Source organism: Phaethon lepturus, unplaced genomic scaffold (genome assembly GCF_000687285.1).
Source record: "Phaethon lepturus isolate BGI_N335 unplaced genomic scaffold, ASM68728v1 scaffold45209, whole genome shotgun sequence".
Classification (NCBI taxonomy): Eukaryota; Metazoa; Chordata; class Aves; order Phaethontiformes; family Phaethontidae; genus Phaethon; species Phaethon lepturus.
The window spans coordinates 17594-37983 of NW_010566433.1; the positions used below are offsets into that span (position 1 = coordinate 17594).

At 36.1% G+C, this 20390-nt stretch overlaps 1 protein-coding gene across 2 annotated transcripts in view; it reads right to left on the minus strand.

Annotated features, from left to right (window-relative positions):
• RAF1 (Raf-1 proto-oncogene, serine/threonine kinase) overlaps positions 1-20390 on the minus strand; it is a 33812-nt gene that overhangs the window by 4948 nt on the left and 8474 nt on the right. Inside the window, exons 2-15 of one of the 2 annotated variants that reach the window (XM_010295475.1) lie at positions 19603-19818; positions 18578-18690; positions 17402-17504; positions 15710-15867; positions 14747-14845; positions 13143-13296; positions 11573-11632; positions 9710-9737; positions 9489-9616; positions 8331-8448; positions 4325-4409; positions 3148-3324; positions 2088-2134; positions 478-596 (exon numbers count right to left, since the gene is read on the minus strand). In XM_010295475.1, coding sequence (XP_010293777.1) covers positions 478-596; positions 2088-2134; positions 3148-3324; positions 4325-4409; positions 8331-8448; positions 9489-9616; positions 9710-9737; positions 11573-11632; positions 13143-13296; positions 14747-14845; positions 15710-15867; positions 17402-17504; positions 18578-18690; positions 19603-19809 — 1596 coding nt within the window. In that variant the 5' untranslated portion in view covers positions 19810-19818. The remainder of the gene's footprint in view (positions 1-477; positions 597-2087; positions 2135-3147; positions 3325-4324; positions 4410-8330; positions 8449-9488; positions 9617-9709; positions 9738-11572; positions 11633-13142; positions 13297-14746; positions 14846-15709; positions 15868-17401; positions 17505-18577; positions 18691-19602; positions 19819-20390) is intronic. The other variant, XM_010295476.1, reaches the window with a different exon arrangement.

A 20390-nucleotide genomic window follows, 5' to 3' on the forward strand; every position in this document is an offset into this window, starting at 1 on the left:
CCAAGTGAAACTTCATCTCTGACTGCTAAATGAGACATTCTTGCGTAATTTTAATGATGCTTTTTAACCTGGTAACAGGCACTGTTCCACTTTCTCCATTTACTCTATTGAAGTTGCACATTTGAAAAGTTACTAAATAGATTTTCTCCAGGTGATTTTTGGAAGGAAAATTGTGGATCTGCCTTTTAAGTTCTGGCAGAAGTTAAACATAAAGGCAATTGCTGGGAACGTCCCCTCAGACCAGGGCTTTGCAGTACCGCTTCCAAGAGAAGCTCCATAAACTTTCCAGTAGAACTTGAGAACTTCAGTACCTAAACAGACATTCACCTGCTACGTGCTCAGCTGTAGCAGTCTACGCAGCACTAACAGCATATGTTGATTCGTTGCGATTTAAAGCTCTGACAGTGTTCAACTGACAAAACATACATTAAGGGAATGAAAGGAAGCTATTTAAAAGCACCAAAATGTTTTGCTCACCATCCACAAGATTGAGCCAGTGGGCTGTTCCACCTGTTGAGATCCACTCCACCTGGATTTTACAGTTGCCAGACCAAAGTCTCCGATTTTCACGGTGAGGCCTTCATGAAGAAATATATCTAAACATTTGTCAAAGAAATTCTGCAGAAAACTTGAGTAAACAATTCTGATTTTTTAGACATGATTACAAAGTGTCTGGTTAGGTTATCAGAAATGCAAGCCAACTATCCAAGTTTTGCTGATTTTTCTTTTTTCTTTTTTTTTTTTTTAAACATGCTACAAGTTGCATCTTAAACAGAGGAACAGTAATTTTATGGCATCCATATTTACAGAGTAAACATTTACAACTAAACAAGACCAGACACTTCAGCATTATTTGTACATTTATCTGTACAGTGAGTTAGGACAGAAATCAGCTGTGTTAATTAACATCAATGACCACAGGCACTTAAATAACTGGTGTCAAGAGACACATATGGAAACAACATAGAAGTCATCACAACTCAGAAAACTAAGAAGAAACAATTACAAATAGAAACAGATATCAAAATAAAATCTGTTTCATAAAGCTGTCTGGCAGTTCTCCTGGGATTTAACTGTGATTTAACTATTTCAACTGGAAATACGCACATCTTTACTGTTTGTAATCTAGCTACTTAATACGTTTGTCTGTTAAGATTGATACCTAGCACTTTTTTTTGTTGCGTTATTTTAAGATGATAACATTTTACAATTTAATTTAAGATTATTTTAAGTTCAAAAAGATGATTCAGAAATATAAACCAGACAGACTCCTAGTTCTCATTTCCATGTCAGAGTTAATTTATTTCACAAAAATGGTTATCGTTATCAGGAATCACAAACTCCTGACCTCTTATATACTAAAATGATTACTTTTCTAGTTTAACCGAAAATAGGAATCCCCTTACATTATGGAACTACTGAATTTGGCGTATTTTTTTATGATTACATTTGCAAAACATTCCGTTCACAGTTTATGAACGGAAGTTACAATTTATGCTGCTAGCTCAATGGATGCTGCTCTTGGCAATTTCAAAAGCAGGCATTTTCAAAGTTCACAACATTTTTATACCATATGCATTACTAAATTTCTATTTTTGCAAGAAATATAGTGGTAAAAGATTGCCTTTTGAGTTTAAAGTAAGATTTTTGGCTTGCTTTCTGCCAGTCACGTGAAGGTGTTTTAAATTTATTAAAAATATACGGGAAACGGTAACAAAACCCACATGTGCACATACACGTCAGCATGCACACGCACGTGTAACTCCCGTCAAGTAAAGAGCGCAGCTTCTCTCCAATGCAACATTTGGATAACAGAAAATGGCCTAAACACAATTTAAGTAAAATAATACACTTTTGGAGCACAACCATTGCACATCTTTTTTCACCTTTATCTCACCGGTTTGGTAAGCAAGCGCCTATGTTCTGTGAAAGTCCTTGCTAAAAAGTAACTTCTTGCTCATCAATAGGAAGTACTCCTCAGTAGTTATATAGGTTTGACGCAGCTATTTCAACCCCCCAAAAAGCCACATATTAACAACAAATCACTCTTGCATTAAAGGAAAGAGGATTAGGTTAGGAAAGGATACTATTGGATTTCATGTCTCTGTGGATGATGTTCTTTGCATGCAAATAGCTGTGAAAGAAAAAGCAGAAAAGTGCCGTTACGAAGGCTGCTGACATAAACTTGGCCTTTTTCAGTTCACTGACATACTCTGCCAGTTTATTACACACTCAACCCTTTCACAGACCTCTTGCTTCAGTCAATTTACAGGATGCGTCTGTTTTGGGAAAAGAGAAACGTAGCAAGCGCTGGCTGATGACAACTGCCTTACGCATTACAGAAAGCGGACACAATGCATAAATAAATCTCAGGAAGAGAAAGAATGGCATGATTGTTTTGTAACTGTATATTGCCCTAGAAAACTGGATTCTGTCCTCATATGCATAGAATTTGAATGCTATGCTAAGGTTTACTTTTTACAAACTGCTTTACTTTGCAGTCACAATGTATGTTCCTACTTTTCCGGGTGTCTGATTGGAAACCTGGGTCCTCATCTACAAAATGGACGAGCACTGACAGCCTCAGGCAATGTCAGCATATTCTACGCTACGAACGTTACAACGTGTTCTGAAAGAGAAGTGAGGTGGTTCCTGTATCAACTCAGACATCTGGAGAACACTTCCAAAAGATATCTGCATGTGTTGAGTCCGGTAGCTGTAGAACAATTCCCTCGCGTCACAGAAGTACCTTAAGTATAAATTAGTGTTTGCCAAACACTGCAGTATTATAGTGAGTAGCACAGGGAATTAAAAAAGAAGTTCGCTCTATGTTTAGAATAGGAACTCATCTAGTGCATTACAAGACCTCAAGCTACAAAAGATAAAATATAGAAAAGCTGTCTGCTAAGTAACTAGTGGTCTAATGTGAACTCAGGCAAGGATCCACGAGGGAAAAAAAGCAACTAAATGAAAGTAAGAATGCGTACAACAGTGCTGAGTTAAGGCTGCACAAAATATTTGCTTGGTATATACCATTTTGACCACCCATTACTATTCTAGTGCAGTAACTCCACAAATTAGGGTTTGGGGAAGAAGGGAAACACCACTCCACAAACGAAAACAGCCAGCATTGTTCATCCTACTCACTCCATTCCCTGTGCTGTCTGCCGAGCGATATCAATGAGCTGGAACATTTGGAACTTGGTCTCTTGAACGTGCAGGTGTTTATACAGACTGCTTCCTTCACACCACTGTGTAACAATGGCCAGATTATCTTTAGTCATGTAGCCCATGAAGAGCAAAATATTAACGTGCCGAGTCTTCCTAACAGAAAGTAGCAGAAAGAGAAATTAGTACCTTCACGAAAAATGTTTTCAAGTTCTTTTAAAAATGCACTCCTGGCCAAAGGAACATATTTTAGCTTTTGAATGCAAAACCACGAGTTTCCTGCAAAATTTTTACTAGGTGGATGTGTGTGTAAAGTTTGTTTTTAAAAATAATAAAAATATTCTACAGGTGCCAATTTACAGTTCTTTAATAAAATCAGCTGATTTTCTGCCTTTTAGTCAAAATAATTCTAGTTCCAAGGAAGTTACTTAAAAATCAATCTTTAAGAAAAGATGTCATGAAAATTCAACAGTTTTAAAATTAGTAAGGAACATTTGGGCTTGTGAGTAGTATTAGAAAAAATTATTGGAATAACAGAAATCACCCTGAGAGCTGTGAAAAAGAACAGCTTTAGATAGAAGACTGAATGCCAATAGGAAACTAAGTGGTCATCATAAACTGTGAAGGAATTAGCAGATGAGAAGATAGTTCTTACGTACTCTAACTGGTTCAGTTTCAGGATTAACATTACAGATAGTTAATTGGACACTACAAAAACAGTATTTGAAAACAGAAAACAGTTATGTAGATCAGAGCATACTGTTAAAAAAAAAAAAGGAGTTATGCAACAATTTTTAAAGGTACAGTTCAAGTATGCTGTCCAGTGATGAGAATTATGGCAGAATTTATTAATCCTCACCTTTCACTGCATGCCAAATGTGACCTGAACAATTATGGATGTTAGTATTATTTATCTGAAAAGACAACTTTTAGAAATACTGAGGAACCACTGAAATACTGTGAATGATGACTGCAGTCTCTGAGCTCCGCAGCAATATCCTGAAGTATCTGCTATCTTTTTTATTCTTGTTGTCTGGAGACCTGCTTTTTGTGTCTATCGAACATAGAATATTGGGCAAGATGGCTTAAAGGGGGGTAGTAGTGACATTACAGTGCCTTGGAGAAACAGAATTTCGCAACAAAACTACCAACTCACCTTAATACAGCCACTTCATTTCTGAAAGCCTGGAACTGTTCTGGGGTTGGATCTACAACCTTTAGTATCTTCACTGCTACATCCCCTGAAAATAGATTTACCATAAAAGTTACTAAAAATGCAGCTTTTTTTTTTTCCCCCAAAAATAACATTAATACAGAGTACACTTAAAATTCCTAATTTGTGCACAGTACACCTCTGCTAATTTGTACATAGGTCAAGATTTTCCTGCAGACATATAATCTTCCACAGTATCAAGCAATTAATTTACCTGAATTTCAGTCTAATTAAAAAAGTCATTAATGGTTCACATGCTTCCCTTCTATTTTTTAACAGCTACGGCTGGCTAGAATTACACATATGCTTTTTGCAAGATGTGAAGATACTAAAATCTCAAATAGTTGTTGAAAAGGAAGGTATTCTAGTCTAGCTGCATTCTCAGCACATTATTTCAAGCGCAGTCACATCAGAGTCTCTCGGCTTCCAAACAGTATCCAAAAGTTTCACCACTTTCTCTTTTCTATCTAGCTTTAGCATTTACGTATGCATATATATATATAGCATGCATATATACACACACCCCCCCCTTTGTATTTTTATGTAATTAAGTTTATATATTAAAGTTTATATATATATATATGATTTTTTTATATATCTATACACACACACACACCTTTTTAATGTAAGTTGTGTTTAAAAACCAAACTTTCTAGATTCAAATACTGCTAAATTTCAAGAATGGGAGAGGGAAATTCTTTTATCCAGGAATAGCAGAAAAATCATGAACAAAATAACTGATTTTAATATTTCAATAACAAATTTGGGGACTATGGAAAGCAGAATATCTTACTGTTCTTTATGCTGATACATTATGAAATTTTACTTAACAGCTTCATTTGAATTGCTTTCAGTGTCAGTGCTTGCTTTAAATTTCAGTATCTGTTAAAAGGTAACACAGAGAGGAATATACGATTATCCAGTGCTACCTGTTTAGAGACCGTTTCCAAAGAATAAAGCTCTAAAAACCTTTACGGTGTACATCCAGAAAACAGTACAACTGAACTGATTCAAAAAAGGTGCAACAGTGGAATGAAGCCGACTGTTGTATCAAAAGCAAAAGCACTAACAGCAAGACCCACCGATTCCTCAGTGAAAGAAGAAACCACCACATTCATTTCAACTACAAATGGACAGCATTTTAGAATTCAAGAGCGGGGTGAACTTCCTTGACACTGTCACAAGAAGGTAAACGCAGCTTAGGAAAACTGAAATTTCAGTCTTAGTCCACACGCAGTACAAAGATTGGAGAGATGCTATACTCCACCATAGCCTTATCCCATAGTTTAAAGGCTGCTGCCACTGAGCATTACAGAACCCACCTACATTAAAAAAAAATAAAATCCCTAGAGTGACAGATTTCTCTGCTACCACAATCACTAGTTATCATCCTCTTAATGTGGTCTCTTTTCCAAGATATGTTTGAAAAGTACGTTAGCATGTCTAGAATAAAATGATCACCTGAATATATTAGGAATACTAACTGCTCAATTAAAAAAAAAGTTGCCAACAAAGCATGAGAAGGATATGCACACTGGTACTTGAAAGTTTCAGAGTACCCCAAGTGAACTGCAGTATCTTCCACTACAATTACCAGTTGCTTAATTTGCTGTACAGTGTGGAGTCACAGAGACACACAAATATTGAACACAGTATTATACCTTTATATCTTCTTCCTTTAACTTCAGTAAATGCAATATACTTCCTATTTCATCCGCCAGTATCTTCATGAAGAGAACCATCTCACATTTGCAGAATGCATGATGTTCTATAACTTACAGAGCTCTCTGCTTACAGACCAGGACAGAAGATAACTGGTAGAAAGACTACACTTTCATATGGTAGAAAGACTACACTTTCATACGGCTACCAAAATCACCGGCTTTGAAGCAGCCCGTTCCTACAGCAAGTCCTTTTGACGTACCACGCAAGACCAACAGATATACTTGAAGTACATTGCTATGAGCAATGCCAAGACAAGGCAAGGATGCACCATCCACTGACGACGGGCCAAACGTTTTCAGATTATTTTTCAATATATTCTCAGTTATGATCCTTGCTCCACAGAAAGATGTTTTTAACTTTACACTGTTCTTACTGAATCAGGTGCTACACTTTTTTTAGGCTTGATGGCATTTCCCAAGCAGTTTTCTCTACAGAAACAAATACACAACAGCACTTGTTTTGTTTAGCAGCAATCTGAAGACAAATCAGCTTCCGCCACCCCCCAACCACCAAAACCCTAGAACTGATTACCAGGGTCAAAGGGGAAATGTGAGTGTTTATGATAGGTAGTCTTCCAACCCATTTAAACTGCCTTGGTTCTCTTTCCGCCTTTTAAATTTAGAAGCATGCTACAGGACACTACAGGATCCAAATGGGGTCTGTAACAGAAGTGGTGCAAATACGAAAATTAGTACTTAACCATCAGAACAATCTGGAAAAATATGGAAGCGCAAGATACCTGTTCAACAAGACACGCACTCCTCAGAACAAGACTGTCCTTGACACTTCATTTTCATTTTGGAAGACTAGATCAGGGACGCTTATTGGAAACCTAATACAGTTTGCATATAGTTGCACACAATCTTCCATGGGTGCCCTCCAAAAGTTCACTGCAAACAGCCCTTCATTGTTGGGCATGTTAGGAAACCCGACACCTCTAACTTGAGAATTTCTATTTAAGTTCACAGCAATCTGCCCAATTCAATTGATTTCATTTAGCTTCTCCAAGACATTTTTATTGCTGCGTCTATGAAAAAAGTCTGCAGTTACACTAATTTCTACACTGTGAACTCCCACTTCCTTTAATTCTAAACACAAAAGACTTGCAAGAAATATAAACCCTTTAAATCCTTTAAGACCACTCCACAAATGATGGTTACCAAAAAAAAAAATTGAATCTTACTGATATTGAGTTAGGTGACAGTTAATACAGTCATCTTGTGCACAACTGAAGGTTCTTCATAAATATGTAGCTCAATGTATTTGCTGTTTAACATAGGAAGAACCAAAGTTCGATACATGAAGTGTATTTATCGATGTTAAATTCAAATATATTAACAAGAAATTCGCAATTATTACCTTGTTTAGTGAAATCTTACTTAACATACTTTTCCTCTTGATTTCTGTGTTCCATTTCAGTTATATAACGAAAATCAGTTTAACTGTTCATGAATATTAGATTTAGCATAAGAATAGTCCTTCCATTGATGCCAACAACATTTGGGCTTTAAGACATGCAAGTATTTATTCTTTAAAAATAGAGGGTGGCAGATAAGTTTCCAGATGTTTTGTGTTAGCTTATTTTATGACAATAACACTATTTGCATTAGGGCCTGGAAGGGTTTGTGTGTATTCCTTTTTAAATCACAAGGCCTGAATTCAGAAACGAATTCTGTAGTTCTGCAGTGTGCCTCTTTTCAAAGAATTCCAGCTAACTTTATATCATAAACTCTCACATCAACCATTTTTTCTTTATAAAAACACCACAGTAAAAGCAATTTATGTTTATTTCCTTTCCCTGCCATCCTGAATACAAGTATGCTAATTAAACTGCAGAGGTACCAAAAAGAAAAAAAAGGTAGATGTAATTTAACATCAGGCCGTGAAGTTTCCTGGCCAATTCTGCTAATTCAATTCTGCTAATTGAAAGCAAAATCTTTTCAGAAAACAAGCTGTTGTAGGAACATGGTAACAAAGAAAACAATGTTGTCTGCAATATAATGAACCATGGCAGATGACAGCTGTGAGATTGAGATTCAGATTTTGATGTCTGTTCCTTGCCTTAATTTTCCCACTGCTAATATTAGGGAATTAATATTTCTCACCTAGTACCTTCGGTGGTAGAGCAGCACACAGCACCATTAAAACGACTTTACCTTCTTCTGGATTGCTGTTCTACAGAATCAACATGTTGAGAAGACAGTAACACTTGTCAAGAACTTACCATGCCATTTTCCTTTGTAAACTGTTCCAAAAGAACCTGACCCTATTCTGGTAGAAAGCATGACTTCACTTGCTTCTATTTCCCAGTAATAACTGGAATCTCTCTGTCCACGAGGCCTCTGGAACAAAAATTGACATGGCTTTACTCTAAGTTTTTAATCAAATGTATTATATTTACACACCAAGAATGAAATAACTTCCTTCACACAAGTTTCAAATGCACTGAAACCTTGAGGGTTTTTGTCCTACAGTTTGGACTTCTGTTTTCCTCCTCAATTTGTGAGGGGTAGTGGTGTTGTTTTGTTTTTTTAAAAAAGGACAAAACATTTTCTTGGATGGCTTTAATTGCTTAAGAACGTTCATTACGTTCTGCACTAGAAACTTAAACCCTGATCTTACGTCTTAAGAGGAACAAGTACTTTATAATCAACTACTTAAAGACATCTGAAATACTTAAGAAACTTACTGACTTTCTCAAAATTACAATACTGAAATTTAGGAACTAATTTACATATTTAAAAGGAATAAACCAAAAACGTAAGAGCAGAATTCTCAAATGTCTAACTGATTAACAACTGAGAGTCCCACGAAGCAACCGCACTTTCATTTTTAAATCTTACAAGTCTTCAAAAAATTCCAGATATTATTCTAACTTTTCTCCCCCCTCCCAAGTTTAAGTCAAGCCTTTGAGGAAAAAGTTGCGTTTTCTTAAATCTGTTTTTCCCTGAGACATTTTAACTAAACTTTAGTATGAGAATGATGGCAGTATCAATATCCATTTTCAATGGAAGCTATGGCAATACAGTTCAAATAGCGATAACAAGGCTAACCATAAACACATTAAACCAGAATAAAATAGACGCAGCCCTAATAATTTAAAAAAGTAATCCTCAAATCCATACTGAAAGATAATTTCACAATACTGTCTGAAATTAACGCTCAATCCAAAACATTTTGTTCTGGGTATTTATAATGCAAGGCAATACTGCTATCTTTCCCAAGTTAGTCAAAATTATATCGCTATTATATACACACAGTGCAGAGCAATCCAAGATGACCATCAGCTTGTATTGCCTTTTAAGTACATAAATTTATCCCAACACACCACTACTCCCAGCCTAGTTTAATATATTTTTTAAAAAAGTATTACCATACTTACAATTTTGTTTTTTTCTTGTGTATTGGATCCGGGGGCTCGCTCTCTTTGGGCTGGGACTGGGGTTTTGGGCTGAGACCAGCCAGTGGGGCTCATATTGTTAGGACTTCCAGACAGAGCAGAAGGTGAAGCTTAAATATAAAAATAAACACATAAAAAATTTTATGAACCAGAAAATAAACACAAAATAATATTATATATTATTTTATTTTTTGAAATCATACCTGATTCACTATGGCTTCGAATCGCATCCTAAAACAGAGGAAATATATTTATTAACTTTATTATCTATGAGAACATATGAAGGAACAAGCAGGAATAGTGTTGAAATTGTTTCTGACAGTTTTGGTCAAGTGTGATACAGTAGACCAACACCCTCCAAACGATGACAGCTTGGTTATTTTCTAGTTACAAGAATCCTATATGCTAAAAACATGCAATTTGTGAATTCTTACAAAACATTAAAACTATTCACAGCATATTAAAAGGCATTACTACCAAAAAAAAAAAAAGAGGGGAAAAAAAAAAAGACACGAAACAAGAAGAAACACCAGAAATACTGTCTGCATTGCCACCACTGGATTTTTGTACATGCTTGTATTTCAGAACTGAACACAGCTCCTGTGATAGTTCCCTACCTCTAGGGGACAAACTCTCAAAAATTTTGGGGTTACAAGTAGGAAAACTTTCAAAAGTCCCTAAAATATTCCAAGTCAATATACATTTTGAAACATCTCTACTGTACTATTTCAACCCAAGAAAGGCTATGTCTTGTGCCCCAATAAAAAACCATCTACTTTTCAAAACATTTTTCCACAGAATAAAGTTTGATGATATTTGAAAAGCATGTTCTTACACAGTTCACTAGTTGGTACAGTGCGACAACTCTCACCTCATGCCACAGGCACTTTACAACACAATTCTACAGCCATGCACAAGATAAACTAAGCTCTGACAAACATGACTTTACAACTTTTCTCACCTGCTATGTATTATCCCATAGTACATACAGGAAAGGTAAAATATCCAGGTACTGTATAAGTACAAAGCAAGAACATGCACTACAGAAATGTTAAATACTGTCAAAGTTAATAGAAGTCAATTCAAACTTTCTAACTAATTAGTAGAATAACAAATGTAAGATTTCATAGGAGGACAGAACAAGCCTACATTCCACCATACAGTTTTCAAATTAGCTGAGATTATTCTTAGTAAAGATTCATTTATGAAATACATAATTTTAGCTGGTTAGCTGCATTCTCCCAGGCTTGACTCTATATAGAGTATTCTTGCAGAGTACCTCTACTCTACGGCTGAGTGGATTAAAATCTGCATAAACTACCAATGAAGAACTCTTGCAAGTTACTACTTCTGTCCATTTCGAGGACAATAAAAACCTTTATGAACCTGAATTTACAAGTGATGTTTTTTGGATATCAGCCTGAGAATGTAACTGCTTTCAAGTAAACCAGCAAAGGATAACTAAATAATTGAAAATTGTTCTCATACTTATGTATACATAATTCTTATTTCAGAAAAAACTATTTTTGAACTTCAATCCTCATGTGAATATTTTCTTTTTTACTTATGAATCTTACAGCAAATGAACCAAAACCAGTATTCGTTAGAGTTGTTCTTAGAACACAAATAATACCATACACAGTGCTGTAGTCTGTCACCTTGGCTTTGATATGAAATAAAAATAGTACATCATGTTCTTAATCTAAGGGTTTCATACAGTTGTATTCAACAAAATCTTTTCTGGGGGAAAAAAGCCACACAACAGATGTATTTGAGAAGGTTATACTTTAAAAACTGTGTGACCAATGCATTTCTAATCCAAGCCTATTCAAATTCACACCACATTTCATAGTAGTATGGATTCATCCAGCTAAACTAAAAACGAAGCTCTTCTATTAACTTGCCTCTTCCAATTAGTGTCCTCATTATTTAAGTATAAACATGCTATAAAGATTTCCATCAAATCAACTCCAGATTAAACATTTCATGTGGACACTGCCATGGCTTACAAGTTATAGCAATCCTGTTAATCACAAGAAAACAAAAGGCACCAAGAAAATACCTACTCTTCCCCTCAAACAAAATCGTCTGCACCAGGAACTGGGAGAAGCATTCAGGCTGTTATTCTAGGCCAACACGGTAAGAGATAAAAGAAAAGAACAGAGGAAGTATAAAAAAAAATTTTTTTTTAAATTAAATGTTAGGATAAATGAAAGAAAAAGTAACCTGTTTGATATATGATAATTAAGTGCAGTAGGACTTCTAAGTAAGTATTCCTATTAAAACACAAAAGTTCACTAGTACCTACCCTTTGGTAAACCACTTCATTAAGGTGGTCTTTCTCATGTCATACTAGAAGGTCTCTACTACCTTTTTTGGTGGTGTGTGGGGGGTTTAAACTTTTTTTTTTTTTTTAAGACTTTTGGAAAAGCAGCTATTGCCTTTAAGACATGACAGCTATTTTTATTCAGTCCCTATATTATGATATTATTAAGCAATGTCTCCTTAAAAACTCATCACACTACAAAGTAATTCATATTCTCTTTGAGTGCTTTGTTATTTTTCGTGACATAGAAGATGGTCAGCCAGGCTTCTGAAACAATAAAAAAGGCTGTAAGCCTAAGAAAATCAAAGAGAAAGGAACGGTACTTTTCCCCAGAAAACCCAGCTGACACACAGCTTCTAAGCAAAAAAGCTTCATGGGGCTGCAGTGCACTCTTCTTTAGTTCCAGCAAAGGTCCAGAGGACTTCTCTAGCACATTTCAGAGAGTTCTCACATTTCACAGAAGCCTATAAACTACCAGCTGAACATGCAAATAAACTCGACAGTCAAAGGTTTTTGCTTGGCCTAAAGAGTTTTTAAACTATTCCAGAGCAGAAAACCAACAGTGCTCTCTCTGAAGTCCTGCAGCACTTTCTTCAAGCCTTTCCTGCACACCACTCCCTTATTTTGTTAAGGTTATCACAAAACAAACAAAAAAAACCAACCCAACTTTAGGCCTAACTTCAAAGAATTGTCTCTCACTACTGCCAGTCTAAGGTAGGGGGAAAAAAAATAAAATAAAAAAAGGTGCTTGAAAGCATACTTGCATACTGAAAGCAGAAATATTCTCAGATACAGATGGCTTTAACACACAAGCCCAGAATCGCTGTTAATTCTGTACAGGTGTAACACAAAAGATATTGCCAGTAAGCTTTGACTTGAGTACTCCAACTCCAAGAAGTACATCCAGACTTACGGTACCTGAAGTCTGATTTAAAACAAACACCAGCCCTCCACAACAAATCAAGATTTATACATTTAAAAGAACATTTTTAGACATGCCTAATAAGTACTTCTTCAGCAAAACTGAGCTTATCTTCTTTTCAGACCTGTGAAACTGGACTGTTAAGCTCCCCCACATCTTTACAGACACCAAAAATCTACCTAGAACTTCAGCAAAGTTGATAAAAGACTGCAAGAATGAACTATTAACTTTCTAAGCAAATGTGTCACCTATATTCTTCATCACTCCCCTAACTAAGGCAAACAGTAAGCAAATGACAGAAAGCAAAAGAAAAACAAACCAGTGACTATTAGATAGCCAGTCACAATTTTAGTTTAACTTTACGCTATTCCCTATCTACCAACATTACCTCAATTATCCGGCTGTCTACAGGCATTGTAGTGCTAACCATATGGACATTTGGTGTGGACGTAGATCGCTGCCTTTGGGAAAGGGAGCCCTCAGAGGAAGGATTTGATGTGTTGAACGTGAAGGCATGAGGCGTAGAATACCTGTGCTGGGAACTGAGAAGGAAAGAGAGAAAAAGGGAAAGTTATGGATATTTTTTCTCCTCTAGCAGTTGAAAAATACTCTTCAATGTAACTTGTTCAAATGCAATGTAGGCAGAATTCCAAAGAGAAAAAGCTGGGACTTACATGCTAACTACACTGTTTGGTCAGCTGAATCATTCCCAGTTTATCTTAGGAAATACATTGAAAAAACTTGAAGCAGGATCTTGTCAGTTCACATACTCATCTAGTGTGCTTAACGTAAGTCTGTTTCTGCTGTGACAAAATTCACCTGAGTCCCCATCAAATCACATAATATACTGATAAAATACTGTCTCTCTGGGATTAATTTGGGTCTGTGAAATTTAAACAAACCACTCACTTCAAGCCTGTAATGCATAGCTTAAGAGCTACTTTTACTGCTAAGCCCTGAATTTGTAAAGGTTTGCAAGACTGTTCAATGGTTCACACAGAACAGCCAGCAAGGAAGTCATGAAACCCAATACCAGTTACAAGGAGGCCAACACTAAAATCCAGTTCAACAAAGAGCTATACATCACAGCTAAGGTCACTCAAACCCTATTTATCCCAAATCACACAAGTATCTTAACTGAAATCAGCCAGCCTTCACAAAAACTATCAAGTTAATGAGTCATTGTTCAACAACACTGGAAGTAGAATGAGATGGCAAAGAGAACATTAAGATCAATTCCTGATGCAGTTCCCACTAAAATAAATAAATAATACATAGAACCATTTGCAAGTCAGCTACGTGCTCTGTGCCTCACTCCTGAGCAGGCCAAGATTTTTCAAAGGGATGTAGAAAAAACAAAAGATGGCCTGCCCTCTTCAGCCTCTAGAATTTCAAGGAAAAGAATACAGGCACAAATTAGGATCAGAAGACAGGCCCTTTTGAAAGGAAAGCAATTTTATTCTAGCATTTAAAACTACAGGAACATTCTCTTTAGGTCTCAGAGTTTTCTTTAAGAGGAGCACATTTTCAGTTTCCACTGTTCTCTCTTTAAACTCTTATCTGTCATCATAACATTAGAACATTATTTTAGCTTATGTAAGTCATGCACAACGAGGCATGAACCCTTACATGTATACTACCTGATCAGATGAAATAAAATTAATTCACAAAAATACTAAAGGGAGCCTTGAATTTTCTTAGGCAGGAAAACAAAGGTCTCCAGAAAACCTTTAATACCCTCCCTTAAAATCTTATGACTAAAAATTAAAAATATAAAATCCCAAATCAATGTTTTGCTTGAATCTAAGGACAAGAAAGGACACTATAGATTATCTATGATGAAGTGGCGTTGCCTTCTTGCACATTTATCCCAACCTTCCATATGCTTGTTCTATTTTTGAGGAGTTGGGGGTGTTTTGTTTTTGTTGTTTTTGTTTTGTTTTTAAACAACTGTATTTCCCAAAACAGAAATGACAGGAAATACTAGCTTACCTAACAGGTATCCGGGAGACAGACTCCCGCATCCGTCTCATTGTCAAGGGAGGTAGTGCAGGGACACCACTGTCACTGATATTTGAATTTGGGAACAATCTGAAATATCAACAAAAACAATTACAATTTCAACTGCTACACTACCTCCTGTACAATGCTCTTTAAAGCTGAAAATTTAAAGGGCTGTTTCTTTCCAGCACAATTAACTTCACGAACACATTCCTATCTTTACACCGTATTTTTCCTCTGTGTATGGTATGACTAAAAACTATGTCTTCAGACTCCCAAAGAAAATGTCCATGTGTTCTTCCTAAACTTAAGATACAAATCTTTTTACATCAGACTTCAGATGTTCCTGGAAGGGTATTCGACACCAAAAAAAATACAATCACTAAGTACAACACATAAAATCAATTATAGGTTCTAACACTTTTGCATAAAAGAACTTCTAACACAATGATTTTCAACTTCTAATCAATATTAGGAAAGTATTATGCTTCATTAGTTTTCTCACCATTCTATGCACTTTCAACAAGGTGTCAAAAGTTGTGATAGTTCTGAACACTCATGCTTCCAACAGCTAAAAACCAACTGAATCACGACCTTCTTTTCTTCTAACAAAAACATCATGTGAGAGGAATTACTATTACTCTGCTTAAACAGAGGGCACGATAGCAACTGTCTGGTCATTCAAGATCTTTGTTTGCTTGGCCCAGAATATTAAAATTTACAGCAAGAATAAAATGCATTTAATGTAAACGGCCTTCTTCACCTGGCAATAGACAATCATTGCTGGCTGTTTTATGAAATCAATACCCAAGTTCTGTGTATTGATGAAAGTGGCTACACTTCCCAACAATCCAAATTTATCTCTATAAGAGATTTAAAAAAACCCCACAAAACACAACAATGCTTTTCTGTCACAGAAAACTACTACTGCTATTAAAAAGGAACGGTCCTTACAAGAGTTGCCTGATATTGCTCCAGTCGACACACATAGTTGGAACTTTAGTGCTGCAGTGTTCATGGAATTTATAACCACATGTCTGACACCGAAACCCATTTAGCAGGAACTTCTGGCAGATGTCACAGAAAGCAAGCTTTAGAAATGTCTTCCGAGCCTAGAAAGAACATTAAATTATTAATCCAAGCTACTATCTTCTCTTCATTAGCAGAGATGAACATCTTCAGAGCTCAACATAAATAAATACCACATTAAAATGTTATCAGTGCCCCAAAAGTGCTACTGAACTTAAAACCACACTTGAGTATTCTTGCACACATTTCCTGTTTGGTTGGAAACCTGGAAAGCTTACAAACATTTAGGGCTTTGTTTACCTGATCATTTAAAAAAAAAAAAAAAAGGAAAAGTGTTCTGTCAAATTCAAAAGCACTATTTTTGCTCTGTAAGGTGACACAGTTGGGTGGGCCAAGAATTAGGGTTTTTTGTTTGTTTTTGGTATCACCAAGGAGGTGAAGGAGGATCAAATTGTAAGAACTACCTCATTTTTTTTATTAGTCAAAATGCTTGTGTTTATGACTAACCAATATGGCTTGCATAAGAAATGAATTCCTTAGTAAATAAAATTGTTTAAGGAAATTCTATTTTTATAAATGGCATCTAGAATTTTTTCAAAGCTTCTGAAATACAAAAAAATGAACCAAACTGTTTCTTCCTCCAGAACATATTGTGGAAGAAGGCTCGAAGTTTAACCTTTTTCCAGATCTGGAGAAAAATACTAGTTTTCTGGTGACCAACAGCAGACAATTTTATTTGTAGTTTTCTGAAAATGTAAAGTAGTAAAAAAGCTACTTTCAGCTTTTGTAAATCAATCCTAACCTTTCCAATTTCCTTTTAGTTTTGCCACTTGGCACAATATATTTCTGGGACAAAACAATAAAAAGGCTAGAATATAGGAATAGAGTTCCTTCCCAGGGAGAATGAAATAATACAAGGTAAATCTGATAGAGTTAGGCATTATCACTTTGTAAAAACAAAACAAACACCAAAAAAACACAAAAAGCCAAAACCAAACAACAAAAAACCCCAACAAACAAAAAACCCAACTCTATCTATTTGCTCTATGCTGAGCACATAATCAATTTTTGAGAAGGAACTACAAATCTGAAGTCTTTCATGCCCCCAAGAAACACTCTGAAAAATTACAAGGCTCACAAAACAATGTCATGACCTTGCAAAATTAACAGCACCACTGTACATTCAGCACAATTATCAACAGTCCAATAAAGCTGCTGAATTGAATCTAGCCTTTTTTGACTGATGAGCCAGAGACTGAAAATGCAAGTTATCTCCCAGCTCTGGGTTTTAAAGACATGATACGACGGTTACAGAAATACGTATTTATATAAAATAAAAATGGCAATCATCAGACCTTTGAAGAATATGTGTAATGTGAGTTTTTAAAGTCTCTGACACCTAGGAATCACTAAACATAAACAGAATTCTGGCACTTATTTCATTGCAAATTGATATTTAGCCAGTCTAATTTGTGGGAAATAGGGGTGAAGGAATCCAGTCATCACTTCTGAAATGCCCCCCATGTGTTTAGAAAGCCAAAAGGCCCCTAATACATAAAACATTCTTTGACTGAGTATGTACAATTTACATCAAAATACAGAAGAGGAAAAGCTTACAAAATTGTGTGTTGTGAGTGGAACATGATCAAGAAAGTCCACTTGCAGTTCCTCTCCAATCAAGGAGGCAGCATCTGTATTCCAATCCAAACGCACTTTTTTTCTGAAAGAAAAAGAAAATGGGAACAAGAAAGTTATACAGGAGATAAGAAGTCTCGCCTAATCAATGATCTAAGTTTTGTGAGCTTTCTCAAGTAAACTGAAAACAAATACAAAAAAGCGTTGCTAACCTCTTACAGTGAGCGATATTTCAGTGTCTTGCACTTAAAAAATCAGAAGCAACTTTGAAAACATAGCAATTCACCTCTTTTTCCGTTTATTTTTTACCATTTAAGTCATTTAGATATATAGATTATTTGCAATAAGGCACCTAGAAGCTGTAATGGAGTCACAGAAATACCCTTATAAACAAAACATAAGAAATTATGAATGGCAGACTTAGTGACATGAAAGCCGTATTATGTGCGTGCTTCAGCACTAAAGTTACTGGTGACCCCAGAATGGACTCAGTTACAGAGAGATGTAAACCCACAAATGACTGCCTCATGATTGAGGCTTAAAAGAGCATTAAGCCCAAGCCTTACGAGGTGTGAAGTTAAATGTATTAACTCCATGAGATACCTTCACTCCCTCAGCTTGTAAAAGAATCATTTGGTATTTAATAGCAGCATCCCCGGTCCTACAAAAAATAAGGAATATCTGAAGTGAGATTTAAATCAAACATTGAAAAGTTGTAGAGGAACGTAGAGCCTTAAAACTGAGCACACAGAGGAGATGTTCATTTACGTTGCCTAAGTATCACTAGCACTGGAGTTTACCAACTACAAATGCAGAGGAGAAATGCACCTCAAATATGAAGGCATACCACATCATTTTATCTAGAGTATGACAAAAGCCTCTGTAAGATGCTACAAGCACTTGAGTGCTTTTGTGCTTCAATTTTAAGCATTTTAATATTTAGCTTTAAAACAAAAATAAAATTTTTAATACCCAGGAAGCTGAAGGAGTTGCCCTAGAGGAGGGTAAAGAAAGCAACATGGAAGTGTTCACAACCCAATCGTGCATTTAAAAAAAACTAGTAAGAGAGAGGAAGAAAGCATTATTGGTGCTATTCTAAAAACAAGATTTTTACATTCTCTAGTTGAAAGTTTCACATATAACATTCCAGACTCTTACCCTTTTGGTTCAGTAAGAAGTCGAAAAACCGCACAGCATTCTGGCTGCAGACCTCTTACTTTAAGTGCCTTCATAAGACAGTCATGTAAGGTCATCCCATTTCGCACATTTACCTGTGACCAAAGGAACAAAAATTTTAGTCAGTGATTGCAGAATTTCTTTAAGCTTGGTTTTTTCTTTGCGGGGGGTGGAGGGGGAGAAGTAATTTTTTTCCTCCTTTTCTTTAGAGGTTACAGTAAAACTGCACAACTGTTCACTTTTGAAGTTAATAAACAGATAAATAAAAATTACTTGTATGATGTAACAACAAACTGCTGTGCCTTCCAATTTAACTTGCTGCACATTAAGCCAACCTGTCAGGCAGGCATATTTTTTGGATATACATAACTATTGTGTACTTATGCAAAGGAAATTCTGAAGCCATTTTATCATGTTTCAATTTCTTACAATTACTAGGTTTCTCTGAAACAGGATTTTATACAGCACTCATACAAGTCGGTAGCCTATAAAAGTAATAGAAATGTAGGCAAATGGAGTTACCTTAAGCATAGAAAAATGCTTAATTTAGATTTCAGGGAACTTTGTGTAAGACTATTATTAGCATACTCAGCTACAAGAAATTTAAAAGAAGTGTTCCCTCAAGAAGTTTCACTTCAGCAACTACCATACTTCACTGTGGGCATCCAAGTGAAGGAAATGGTGACAGAAATTATTACATGTTTTACTTCATACAGGCATCACTGTTTTGGTCAGCCAACTACTGTCTTTTGATGTTAAATATGTAAGCAAAGCATCTTGCTCAAGTATGCTGGAAAAATACAGCATTGAGGTAGAGAAATACAGGTTCTCAAAATACAGATACACTGCTTTCAAAATGTGTCCTCTAATATTAGCAAACCGATGGCAACACACTTAATCACAGTTAAGATCTTTTATGAAGCTTGGCATTTCTCTTGCCAGGTACACGTCAGTGTTAGCAACGGGAACAGTACAACGTTTCTTACATAAAGTTAATGTAGACTTACCACCGTGCGCTGCTTGTTGGGCAAGAAAACACGAATAGTATTACTAGTTTTAGAAGTATCTGATATTTTGCCATCATCGGATGCTCGGCGTTGATAACCAAACTGCTGGACGATAGTAGGTGAAATACAGTTTGGGCCATCAAAGACAGAATCCTTGAGTCCAAAACCATTACTGATAGTCTTCCAAGCTCCCTGAATGTGCTCCATTGATGCGGTCTAAGAAAGAAAAATTGAGAGTTAGGGAAGATTACAATATCCTTTGCTATGAAGTTGTACTCTCTCTTCCCAAGACAACAGATCTCAAAAGCGTCTGAAAACTGCAGCGCCTTCTCCCTTGTGACATGATCAACCTACACATACACGGTACAGTTCACCCACATGTGCAAAACTAGCTTGAATCTCAAAAGCATTTCACTTTCTGCACGTAAACAGATCATCAGTAATACATGTGTAATTCCTCTCACTGCATCTCTGCTGTCACAGGAGCAGTTGACCGTCACGTCTGAGGGGTCTTCAGAAAGCTGCAAGCCAAAAGTATAGTCTTGGAAGCCAGAAGTAGCATGCAAACATTACAGAATCACAGAATCATTAAGGCTGGAAAAGACCTTTAAGATCATCAAGTGCAACCATCAACCCAACACAACCATGCCCACTAAACCATGTCCTGAAGTGGAAGTGAAGTCTACACGTTTTTTGAACACTTCCAGTGATGGTGACCCCACCACCTCCCTGGGCAGCCTCTTCCAATATTTGACCATTAGCACAGACTGTACTGTTAAGAAAAAGAG